Below are 13,789 nucleotides of genomic sequence, written 5' to 3'. Positions count from 1 at the left end.
TACATTAACATGTTTTTACCCATTTACAGGCACATTTTATTACAATTTGACAAGTTATATTATCAGCTGGAGAAAGGTGAGAGGAAAGGAGATATTGATGGGGGGGGGGGGGGGGGATAGAAGGGGTGGTGAACAGTGTTGGGCAAGTTACTTTCAAAATGTAATACATATTACTAGTTACTTTCATTTGAAAGTAATAAGTTACTTTACAATATTACTGTCTAGAGTAACTCGTTACTTATTACACTACTTTTGCATTACTTTCTTCAAAATAACTGCAGTAGCAGAATGACATCGCCACCCTGGAACCATCCCGAAAAATAATTTATACTCTGAAGTCAGTGTAAACCGTCCAAAATTCTAAATGTTATCTTTTTCCTATGTTATTCTCATCTATACTGGTTATTTGCATAAAAACACACAATTTGATTAGGAAATGATTATATCTTTATTTAAATATGTGCTTTGATTAATTGTTTTAACTCAATCTGTAACTTGTGTTACTTGACAAAGTAACTGGTATACTATTACTGAAATCCCATTGTAATAAGTTATATTACTGAGTTACTGCTAAAAGTAATACAGTATATTACATGTAATAATGACTTTTGTAATGAGTTACCCCCAACGGTGAAGGGGTGGAGGAAGGGAGAGGTTTCAGACAGACATGAGGTGGGGCTGGAAGGAAAGGTTTAGGGATGAAGAGGGGAGTGGTTTAAGTAGGAAGACAAAGCAGCAGGTATTTGTGTGTTTAGATCGTCACTGACCGATAGTGTTTACTGTCAACATCTCTCCCCACCTGAATTCCTTGGCTGGTGGTAACATCTACCCTTCTGGCCCCTTGTTATTAGTTAACGCCAAAATACACCATACACCATACACCATACACGCAATAGCAGAATGTATTCAGACCATGTAGGCTACATTTAGAGCAATTTCACAATAGTTTCCACTCATATGGAAAATAAGCAACTTTCATAACCCCTTGCATGATGTAGTGGTAAATAAAAACACTGGTAAACTATGGGTCTAGTTGATCGTTAAGGCAAACAACTATTAATACATACAGAAATCTAGTATATTTTACAAAGGTGGTTAGCTATTCCTCAAATTAAAAGCATTGCCTTTTCTCCTTAAATACAACATTGTTATATAATTTGATACAATTTATTATTATGTACAATGTGAATTTAGGTTATATAAATGAAGAAAAAAGGTGGGTGAATTGAGTTTAGGTACATCCCTGTATTTCAGGTCACGGGCAATAAACAAATCTCTTCAAATCTTGTTTCTGCTTACAACAGTGAATGTTCAGATTTTGAAAGCTGAAATTCGTGGTATTTTCTTGAAACATGGGAATCCACTGACTTACCAGAGGAATTCCCAATCCCTCACTCCCCTTCAAATCCCTCTTAAGGTGCCGACTGCCCGAGGACGAGACCTGTCAGCTAGCAATTATCCCTGAGAAAACGGACCCCACCCTACACTTTACCTCTCTCTGCCCTGTCTGTGTGTTTATCTACCAGTCTTTTGTTATGGCTCAGTCAGCGTATAGGTGTGGCTTTGACAATTACACTCATTGGCATTAGCGGCCACTCCATGAACAAATCCACACCATAAATAGAGACCATACCAAGATACCATACCTCTAACCCTAACCTCTAACCCTAACCCTATTAAACCCGCTTTATACATTTACATCAGTGCTTTGAAAACCTTTTTTGTACTGATTTTGGATAAGCTCATCAAGCCCCTGCAGCTTGCATGGTATAACCCTTTATTTTGTTAGTATTTTACTTTATAGGCTCCTTTAGGGTCGGACATCTTTGCTCGTCACTATGAGCTCATGGCCAAGCCGGGTGGTGCCTCGTGCACTCCTATGCAAATACACGAGCCAGGGGCGGACTGGGATCATAATTCAGGCTGGGGATTAGATACCAAGCAGGCCAGGCCGATACGGGCCGACGCGCGTGCCGGTGACCTTCAAATTTGGGTCGTTTGAAGCCCAATTTGGGTCGTTTGAAGCCCAATTTGGGCCGTTTGAAGCCCGATTTGGGTCGTTTGAAGCCCGATTTGGGCCGAGTCCAATTTTACAATGAGATGCACCCACTTTAACCCTGAAGTGTAATTAAAGTAATAAAACCACTAGTAAACCAGTAGGCGGCGTCTGGCCTGCTGTTCAATGAGTGGCCTGACTGCGAGCACCAAAAAAAAAAAAAAAAAAAAAAAAAAAATTGCAGGCCAGGCAAGGCCACCGGGCATTTGCACGACGTGCCCAATTATGCAGTCCACGCCTGACACGAGCGCACACACACACACACACACACACACACACACACACACACACACACACACACACACACACACACACACACATAGACTTAACAGTCTCCTGGTCTGAGAAAGCAAGGGGATGCAGTATTCGGCGATAAAACACGCTGCCGAATCTCGCACCCCCTGTAGATTTTATCTGTGGGACACTATAGGGTTAAACCCAGTTACCATATGAGATGATAGGCTGTTTTAGAGTGACAGACTGAATTGCATAGACTTAACAGTCTCCTGGTCTGAGAAAGCAAGGGGACCAGTTATATCCCCAGAGGGGGGACCAGTTATATCAGCCAAATCTGGCTTTAAACGACCCAAATTGGGCTTCAAACGGCCCAAATCTGGCTTCAAACGGCCCAAATTGGGCTTCAAACGGCCCAAATTGAGCTTCAAACGGGCCAAATGTTTCGCGCGTCGGCCCGTATCAGCCTGGCCTGCTTGGTATCTAATGCCCAGCCTGAATTATGATCCCAGTCCGCCCCTGTGATACAGTATCAGTATCCAGCTGTTGTGATCTGAGATACTCAAACTGAAAGTTAGATGGGTCAACAGGGTGAACTTTTGAATGACAGACTGGGCCCAACAAGCCCTGACAGATTCATGCGAATGCTAAGCAGCCTGACTCATCAAACTACCGTATCCAGAGTTGCGCAATTGCTTGTCATGGTTTGTCACCATGGACATTGCATGACAAACCTGTGTTTAATGTTTCCTGGATGAAACATTTCACATGATAGTATTTGAGTTCTTTGATATGACCCCTCAGCTGAGTTTCATTACATAGCATTTCCATAAAAAGACAGGAAGGCATAAGAGTAGTGTATTGGTGCAATCAGTCTGGGTGCCCAGATTGTTTTTAGTTCAAAGGAAACATGGAAAGTTAGCGCCATCTATTGGGCAACCATGAAAATAGCTCTCCTTCTCCAGGGCTGGGTCTTCACTCACAACCGCTTTGATCCCCTCAGGTCATTTTCACTTGCTAGGTACTATCAAGCAGTAGACAGAGGAGGTAGTAGAGACTATACGGACCACATAATAAATAATACATTTATTATTTATTAAATTTAATAAATTTGCCATAATTGCATAAACATAAACAGTGCATATGAGTTTCAATAAAGATAGTATTATTATTATTAAAGCTCTTATTAAATAGATCTATTATTATAAAGGGTTCACTAGCCATAAGTATGCTCTATGCATCCAACACCTGCATTACACACCAATCTGACTGTCACTCCTCGTAAGGTTTAGTCTTGGTTCTTTGGGATTATTTAAAATCAATACATTGATTAATTGGCATACTGTCTAGTCTCCCTCATTTGTTGTGACTTGATGAGTGGTCATAAGAGTTTGCATCAACAGCAATGGAAAACATTAAAGGGATACACCACTTTTTTGGAAGTTTAGCTCATTTGCCACATCCCCCCAACATAACCAAGATACACCATGCCTTACCGGCACTGTCCGCTCAGTTCACAGTGAGCTACAGTCGTGAAGTTAATAATTATCGCCATAGAATGGAGGCTAATGGTACAGCTGTTAAAAATCTGCCAAAACACACATCTCACGGTGCCAAAATACATGTTGTGCTTCGGGTACTCACCACATGATGAAATATTAATCCAAAATGCACATAATCTGTCTTTTTGGAAGGAAAAGAGGTCGGCAGCCATGTTTGGAAAGTAGTGCCGGCTACCTCTTTTCCTGCATGTAGACATTAATTTATACAGACTGTACCCTGCATGTAGACATTTATACAGACTGTACCCTGCATGTAGACGTTTATACAGACTGTACCCTGCATGTAGACGTTTATACAGACTGTACCCTGCATGTAGACATTTATACAGACTGTACCCTGCATGTAGACATTTATACAGACTGTACCCTGCATGTAGACGTTTATACAGACTGTACCCTGCATGTAGACATTAATTTATACAGACTGTACCCTGCATGTATACATTTATACAGACTGTACCCTACATGTAGACATTTATACAGACTGTACCCTGCATGTAGATATTAATTTATACAGACTGTACCCTGCATGTAGATATTAATTTATACAGACTGTACCCTGCATGTAGACATTTATACAGACTGTACCCTGCATGTAGACAGACTGTACCCTGCATGTAGACATTTATACAGACTGTACCCTGCATGTAGACGTTTATAGACTGTACCCTGCATGTAGACATTTATACAGACTGTACCCTGCATGTAGACATTTATACAGACTGTACCCTGCATGTAGACGTTTATACAGACTGTACCCTGCATGTAGACATTAATTTATACAGACTGTACCCTGCATGTATACATTTATACCGACTGTACCCTACATGTAGACATTTATACAGACTGTACCCTGCATGTAGACATTAATTTATACAGACTGTACCCTGCATGTATACATTTATACAGACTGTACCCTGCATGTAGACATTAATTTATACAGACTGTACCCTGCATGTAGACGTTTATACAGACTGTACCCTACATGTAGACGTTTATACAGACTGTACCCTTCATGTAGACGTTTATACAGACTGTACCCTGCATGTAGACGTTTATACAGACTGTACCCTGCATGTAGACATTTATACAGACTGTACCCTGCATGTAGACGTTTATACAGACTGTACCCTGCATGTAGACATTAATTTATACAGACTACCCTGCATGTATACATTTATACAGACTGTACCCTACATGTAGACGTTTATACAGACTGTACCCTGCATGTAGACATTTATACAGACTGTACCCTGCATGTAGACGTTTATACAGACCCTGCATGTAGACATTTATACAGACTGTACCCTGCATGTAGACGTGTTACTGCTAACACAGCCTTTATGTCGGATCTGGAGCTCATAGCCACATTATTGAAAATGTATGTCATGACAGGCCTTTGAAAAGCATTACACTAGAACTATCAAGAACTCTCCATTGAAACCAATACAAATTCAAGATGACGAGGCACTCCGCCCCATCTTATTTAAAGTTAGAAACATTGACTAACAGCAGTGAGTAGTGACATTTGATAGATGGCAGCTTCTTTGGGTCATCTCAATGAAAGATGACTTGCATTCCGTCATATCTATCCCTCTGTATTTTACGTGATGCACTTATTCGGAGTGATTTACAATGACAAACCTACACCAAACCAGGTCACTTTTCTTTAATGTTTAAAGGTGCTCCGTGTATCATTTTCACCATCAGCATATCAGTCAAAATAATAAATGATGATATCCTGTTTTAATTCCAGTAAACACGTTAGGTAATAGAGCGCAACAGGCATGTGACTTTTCGTGACGTAATTTGCCCCGGAAGTAAGTTCCGCATCCATTTTCTCCATAGACATTTCGATAACGAGTTTTGAATCTCGAGTGACCATAAAACATTCTGTTTAAGCGAGAACAAAAAATAACAACGGGGCGGGGGGGATCGATTTCCCCAGCCCCCCCCTGTTGTTATTTTACAAGGTCTGTGGATGGTGAGAGGAAAAATATTTTGGATTTTAGGGTGAGCTGTCCCTTTAAGTGCACAAAGCTGTGCAAACCCTGCTGTGCAAACCCTAAGTGAATCTGGGCTTCAATCATAGGGTTTCAGAGGTTCAGGTAAACAGATAAACTGAATAAGACCTTAAAGTTATAATCTCGAATATTTCTGTTTCGTTCTCTTTGGTGACACCTGGCGATGAGAGGTATTTGCAGGTGAGAGCCAAACAGTGTTGCATCATCTCTCACCATCACTCAGTCAGTGATAGATAGTGACTTAAAGACATTTATTTACATGAAAATGTGAGATTATAACTTCAAGCAGAGTATGGACAAGCATAACCAGTGTGCAACAAAGCTGCCATAGAGACACTGCATGAAATAGGCCACGCCCACCACGGGGGAAAGCTCTCCATTCATTTCCACACACCAGCGTCATTTTCCTTGAAATAAACATAGCTAAAAGCTGTTTTGTGGTGGGCTGCGCAGACAACAAATGTAAAAAATCACAAATTAAAGTTTTTTTGTACTCCTGAGCAAAACAAGGAAGCCATTGGGAATTGGCGAGAAGAAAAATGTGGATCTAGCCGTCAAGGAAGTAAGTTGGAGTGTTCATCTTCCGTATATATGATCTTTGTGTGCAACACGCGACCATGCACGTGACATTGGAGAACGTCAGAATTGGACGGGAGTTTGTGTCTTCCCCCGTTTTGGGCGTGGTTTCTGAATGATGACGCGCTCCGCAGTGTCTCTACTGCAATTATGGCTTGGCTTGGACCAGGTCGGATTCCAGTGCCGGTGAAAACAAGGAGTACTGCTATGACAATGACCTGTTTCTTGTTCTCATCTGGGTCAACTCAGGGTTTGGAGTCGGCTGGCCTGCAAAATATTAACTCCCAGTTCAACGGCAAATGATGTGCAGACGGGAAGCAGCTGAGCTGTTGTTCATTTAGCTGTTACAATTTTGTGTATGTATCTAGCATCTGTAACAAGAAAAGCAGGGTGGTGGAGAGTAAACAACATCAAATCCCCACACAGTTCACATATAGGTCACATTAAAAGTTAATATACTTAAAAGAGATATTCCACTCCTTTCCCCGGAATAAATAATACAAATAAAATCAGCTCAACTGCAGGTACCTCCCATGAAAAACCAAAAAAGCAGAACTTCCATTAAGATTCTATTCACATTTACATGTTAGTTAACAATAGCGATGTTGTATTTGTCCATCTGAAACAGTCTTTCTGTCCAAGTGGACACAGAATGTATTAAAACACTTTCTCGGTTGCCCACAGACGCTGACCTCGGGTCAGTGTTGTAAATGATCCACTTAGAGTGAATGGGCCTCATCATGCATGAATGTGTTTTTATTTTTCTCTTATATCTGTTCTTATACAAAACAATAAGAGGGAAATAAGAAAATCCTAGGTGGGATTCATGAAAACTGCACTGACAGCCAATCTGTGCCAAAAAATGCTCAAAAAAATAAATTAAAATATAAAGAAATCTAAATCAGAGGAGAGACGCTTTCTAAATTTGTGCTAAATGAGTGAGTCTTATGACATAAATTGCCTTTTCATCATTATTAATATCTCATGGCACAAAATGTGGTCCAGGGCACGCTTAAATATTGATCTTACCGAAGAACAAGCAGGAAGTACGTAAGTATTGATGAATGCCACAAAAGTTCTTAAATTGTTTGCACGCATAATTTAAGACCAAATCTGTGCGTACTCACGATTTCCTGCATGAGGCCCTTTATTTGTAAAGGGGTCAAGCAAGCTGATTCCAGGTCTGCTCTCAAAGACGTGACAAAACAACACATCCATATCAGCTGATTCCAGGTCTGCTCTCAAAGACGTGACAAAACAACACATTAATATCAACATATTTCTGAGAGTCATTATGTCCATAAGCATGCTGAGCTGTGATTGGATTAAGTTCCCTCAGTGTTTCTCAGATTGGCTGTCAGGTTCTCGTCGTTTAGGTACTAAGAATGAAGAAGGGAGTGAAAGGAAGACAGTTCCTCTGAGTTTTGACACATTTGATTTTCAGTATTTTCCTTTTGCTCTAGTCTATGAGGGGGAAAAGATGGTGAATCAGGTCTCTCTCTGGTCACACTTTTCTTTCCATCCACACTCCACAGTCAGTTTTCATGGTCATCCAGTGTTTTCTTCGTTCGGCTCCTCTTCTAAAACGCACACTTTCTCTCTCATTTTCTATCCTTATATGACCCATTCCTCACTCTCTTTCACTTGCTCTGTTCTCCCCATCTCGCTCTCGGGCGAGAGGTTAGGCTGCAGCCACAGCCCCTCTTCTTGTGGTCCTCAGGGCTTTATAGATGAGAGGAGGTGGAGAAACACAGTTTCAGGGTGTACGGGTTTGACCCGTCTGAAAAAAAACAAATCACACACACACACACACACGCACACACACACACACACACACATGCACGCACGCACGCACGCACGTACACAAAACCCCATAGGTGAAAATGTTGTCAATTTGAAGATAATGCAATAGTACTTGCTTGCTATGGTAGTTCTAGAAAATATACATAATTTATCATCAAGTCTTCAGTATCAATTTAATATCATAAAGAAAACTAAATATCGAGGAGTTTTCAATGCAATATGTCTCAAGTCTTCTCTTCACGCATCAAGTCAAGTCTCGAGCAATTACAATTGTGACTGGAGCCCCCACCTCTGGAAAGAGAAGTCAGACCGAGAGACTTCAGATAATAGATCTATATATATATATATAGACACAGTGTGGATGCCTTCTTTCAGGCACACTTACTGGGTATCCTGATCTGGTAGTGGTTGAGAACAGTGAGGACCTCCACAGCCTCGGTCTTACTGTCAAACTCCAGCAAGCCGGAGATGGTCTTAGAAGAGGCTGGGAGAGAGAGAGATGTAGGATGTTAGAAAAAAACAGAGGAGAGAGGGCAAAATAAGAGGAGAGAAAGGGATGGGAGGGAGGGGTATAGAGAGTATAAGAGTACCGGTAAGTTACATTATATCACTATCAAATTCATCAGTTCATGCAATGAAGTGAAAATTTTAGTTTTTGTCAAACAACAAAGTCCCAACCCAACCCGTATCACTCACTTCTTTCAAAAACCAACTCAAATCCCACCTCTTCAAGAAAGCTTTTTACAATATTACAATATCTGACTTCTACCTCCACCTTCCTTTTTCATTTTGCAACGCCCATATTTGTTTTTGTTCTGTATTTGTGTAAGTGTTATGCTATACTGTTTGTAAAGCGTCTTTGAGTAATTAGAAAAGCGCTATATAAGTCATATGTATTATTATTATTATCATAAATCAAGTCACTTATGTTCAACTTACGCTTGGCATCAAACATCTTGAACTTGACGAAGCCAGGCACATCATGCTCCGTGCACAGCTGCCAAACGCACGCACGCACGCACACACACACACACACACACACACACACACACACACACACACACACACACACACACACACACACACATACACACACACACACACACACACACACACAGAGAGAGAGAGAGAGAGAGAGAGCACATAATTAAATGATTCAAGGTGCACTGGGTGATTTTATGAAAAACGAGATCCATCCTAGCCTTAATCCATTGATACCTGATGCAGCATTTGTGTGCGTATCCCTTTAAGACCGCGAACTGCGTTAACGCGGTTCGCGGTCTTAAAGGGATACGCACACAAATGAGGGATATACACGCAAATGCTCCATCAGGTATCAATGGGTTAAGCAGGATGTGGTGCTGCAACAAAGAAGAGAATATTTGATTTTGACATGAATAGATGCTGATGGGACAGATGCACCGACGCTCAGAGCTGGTGGAAACATGGACAAATGAAAGTTGAGACGTAGTCGTCCACACCTGCTACCTGCATGGTTTTGTGAAATCAGGTCCTAAATTTCTTTCTGATATCAGTTCAAGACATTTTCCAAACTTAATATAAACATATTTGTGGGCCTTTGGATTGATGTTGGATTGTGGTCAAAAGTTAAAAGTGTCTCGGCAAGTGAGCCCTCTGTCCAGAAAAAGACTCATCAATGCTCGCTGAACCTCTCCACTACCTCCGCCCCACCACACACTAAGAAGAAGAGTTTAGTGATGTCGTCTTACCGTCAGTCTTACAGTCTTGGCTTTAGTTGATGGTAAAATTACATTTATTTTCAAATAAAACCTGAAAGGAAAAAGGTACCTTCAGCAGATGGTCCTGTGAGATGCACGGTGGCACGTTGTAGTAGTGCAGCACCGCAGAGGGAGGCTGGATGATGTTCTTGGAGGCCTGTCCGGCGCTGCTGAAGCGGTTATTCCTCGTCATGGCGAAGTCCTTATAGCTGCTGCTGCCGTCCTCTAACTCAAACACCTGGCTGGGGATCACTGCATGCTGCTTAGACACACTGGAGGCAGAACACCACACACCACGTGTCATTCTTTTGAATTCAAAAGCCAATAAAAAACTTAAATTCTCCCAAATAAGGGACATTTTGGTCCATAGCTCAGCGTAGCACAATAACAATTCACTCCTCAGAAGGAAACAGTTTTTTTCAAACAATCATAATATGCAACATAATTCCATGTGCAAATTATGCAGTATAACTGGAGTAGAGATCAATAGCTCTTCAATTGTTCTTTTACTGTTGAGATTCTGAACTCTAAAGCGCCAACTAGAGGACATCGGCGCAAACTACCCTCCATGGGCTGACCACTGGGGGTGACCGAGGTCTCTCCTGATTTGATATCAGCCCAGCTGTAATCTTTATGCATCTCAGAAGAGACTGAAAATCTGCACATTTCAGTTGATAAAATGCACGCTGCTCTATGTTTCATTGTCACTTAAGACTGGAAACATCTCTGAATGTGTCCCCGCCTTAACCGGAACCAGTAATCTTCATAAAGCTCCTCAGTCTTCGGCTTAAGCTGTCAAAGCAGGTTACAACAATACAAAATGTTCAAATGAATTCAGTGAAATTCTGATAAAACAAGGTCATTAAAATATAGAGAAATAAATACTGCTGTACCATCTTACAGATTGCATCAGTTTGGCATTAGACCTCAAGCATAGTTATTGATGTCCACGATATTTATAGTTGTCCACCTATTTCTTTACTTTTATTAATCTTGAATACTCTTCTTATCTCTAGGTTAGAAGCTGGGTCAGACTGGTCCACTATTACAGTGGGTTGCAATTTATTGAAGAAAATGATTCCACATTAAATCACTGCAGATGGCTTTAAGATGTTGTAGGGCTGTGAGATATTGTTGACATCAATATCATGATAATCACACAGCTTTTTCTCTATATCAATTAGACACATTGGACATCCACCAACAGACATGTATGTTAAGGTTAATACTCCTGTCAGTGCCCCTGACCAAGGTACTGGCAAGAGAACTGGAGTTGGTCCCCAGGCGCTGCACTGCGGCTGCCCACTGCTCCTAGTTCTAGGAAGGTTCCTAGTAGAGGATGGCTCAAATGCAGAGGATGCACTTCCCCATGGGGAAAAATAAAGGATAACCCAACTTAACATTATGGTTCATGTATGCAAAATCATGTTAAATAATCAAATGAATGTTCATCTCATTGAATCCAATGGCGACGGTGTGATGTCAAACAAAACAGAAATATTCAAATAATATTCCTACCATACCTCATTTTATGATAGAGTACTTTATTTATCCCCGAGTGGGAATTCTCTTATGAGAGTTTTTAAGTAAAATTTGCTTGCCATCATCAGTTTAGACAGCAGAAATGTGTGTCAAGATATTGAAATATATCACAATATGTTAACGATATGACAATAAACAATAATATTGAATTTGCCCTATGTTGTAGTAGTAAATGTTCCATTCAGAGTCCACCTTGGCATCGGCACTCCCCTCTCCTGGCCTTAGATCATACCTTTCTGACAGACACCAGACACCAGAGTACATCACCATGTATCTAAGTGGGCATAATACATTATTCAAATGTGTGTGTGTGTGTGCGTATGTATTCTTGTAGTCCTTACCAGACATTGAGTCTCTTGCCAAACACCTTGATGCTGTTGAGGTGTGTGATGGCTCGGTCCACAGCGTACTCATCTCCCATCTCAACCAACGCTGTGCCAGGAACACTCTTCATAAACTTCACCTAGGCCAACACACGCACGCACACGCACATGCACACACACACACGCGCGCACACACACACACACACACACACACACACACACACACACACACCACCACACACACACACACACACACACACACACACACACACACACACACACACACACACACAGGTCGGTAACACTTGAAGGTACACATATTCACCATTAACTAGTTGCTTATTAGCATGCATATTAGTAGCATATTTGCTGTTTATTAGTCATTATAAAAGGTATTATAAAGGTGGTGGTAGTACTACTATATATATATATATATATATATATATATATATATATATAGGTGGTGGTAGTACTACTAAAGCATAATAAGATCGTCATTTATGCACTTCCTTACTTGCCATCAATAAGAAGTAATTAGGAGTTTATTGGGGGAAAATCCCCCCCCCCCCACCTCTCCCAGATTTGTTCCCCATTTTCTCCCCAATTGACCTATCGCTAAGCCCCACCCCCCGTCCTCACTGGGACAAACACAGGGCAGGCTGACTAGAATAACTGTCAAAGTTACAGTATATCTCAAGAAGCTCTAAACAACTTTTTGAGGCCTGATATTGTCTAGAAGCCATCATACTTCACTATGCCATGGAGGGCGATGTACAACATTTAACGATAAAAAGAAATGCGATATACGTGCATGGAAACGGCTTTAGCGAATCTTTAACCAAACATGCACTTTTAACGAAGGAAGACAGAAGACAGAAGATAACCAGTGGGGATAACAGGCGACTGACATCCAGAATTTACACTTTATTCACTTGAGTAACCTCTCCGTGGATTATATATATATGCCGAATTGAAGAGTGGCGCCTGGCAATCTATTTTCTGTAGGCCTACCTCTGTATAATCAAGAAACTTAGTGTCGATGTTTTTCATAGCGAGACAACAGCACGCACGCATGGGTGTAGCAGATCAGGAGAGGCATAGCCTACAGCAGACTTTTTCCATCATGTTTTCTCTTTAGACTACCTCACATTTATTTGGGGAACGAGATTAATTCCCTCGTTTTAGGGTTTGACTGGGGCCTAACATTTTTTTTTGTTCGGTTCCGGTTTCCGACCGACCCTGTCAATTTACGTGCGACCCAAATTTATTTTATGAGCTTGTTGATTTGACGTGGCGCTAAGGGGCGGGGTTTGCCACTGCACGAAGCTGCTTTTCGCTACGGATACTTTAAAACAAAAATGGCAGGGAGCATGACGGACATGTGCCTTTGTTGAGGTTCCAGCGCTGTGAACCCGGTACCATACCGTGACGTGAAAACACTACAGATGACTGATTGGTCAGGCAGAATCGTGTTTACTATATCTACTGTCAATACTGGATAGCAGTTTAGTGGGGCTTACCTTCTCTTTTGTTATTTCCATCAGTCTTTTGTGTTGCTGCCTTCGGCTCTGGTGAAATAAAATCGATCTCCTTGCTCAGCTTTAACATGACGGTGGTTTTCAATTGTTTTGAGAGAGAAAAAGTCCGCTCCGGTTGTGTGTAACGTCAGCTCCGCTAGGCCGGAGGCAGGGGTTTAGCGAAGCCGCGGTCTTGCCTGGTGAGTTGTCACCGGGGAAGTGGCTTCACTTCTCCCCGTAGCGTGACTCCCGTCCCCCGCGCAGCACATGCATGTGCGTTTGAGTAACAACAAAGTGATATCCATTCTCCTGGCCGATTGTCACATTTGCCCATGTACACTGTAGTGTAGGTCATTTAGAGGCACCAGTATTCCAGTTGAAAAGTTCCGTGTATGGATTTAATTTTAACGTTA

General features: G+C 41.4%; 1 protein-coding gene across 1 annotated transcript in view; it reads right to left on the bottom strand.

The window, feature by feature from the left end:
• Window positions 1-5,515: 5,515 nt before the first annotated feature.
• hnrnpll (heterogeneous nuclear ribonucleoprotein L like) overlaps window positions 5,516-13,789 on the bottom strand; it is a 51,148-nt gene continuing 42,874 nt past the window's right edge. Inside the window, exons 10-14 of the mRNA XM_083658468.1 lie at window positions 11,878-11,999; window positions 10,065-10,266; window positions 9,195-9,252; window positions 8,641-8,739; window positions 5,516-8,232 (exon numbers count right to left, since the gene is read on the bottom strand). Of these exons, the coding sequence (XP_083514594.1) occupies window positions 8,177-8,232; window positions 8,641-8,739; window positions 9,195-9,252; window positions 10,065-10,266; window positions 11,878-11,999 (537 nt within the window). The 3' untranslated portion in view covers window positions 5,516-8,176. The remainder of the gene's footprint in view (window positions 8,233-8,640; window positions 8,740-9,194; window positions 9,253-10,064; window positions 10,267-11,877; window positions 12,000-13,789) is intronic.

Source organism: Poromitra crassiceps, assembly GCF_964638095.1.
Source record: "Poromitra crassiceps genome assembly, chromosome: 22".
NCBI classification, from domain to species: domain Eukaryota; kingdom Metazoa; phylum Chordata; class Actinopteri; order Beryciformes; family Melamphaidae; genus Poromitra; species Poromitra crassiceps.
This window is presented reverse-complemented; position numbering and strand designations above follow the sequence as displayed.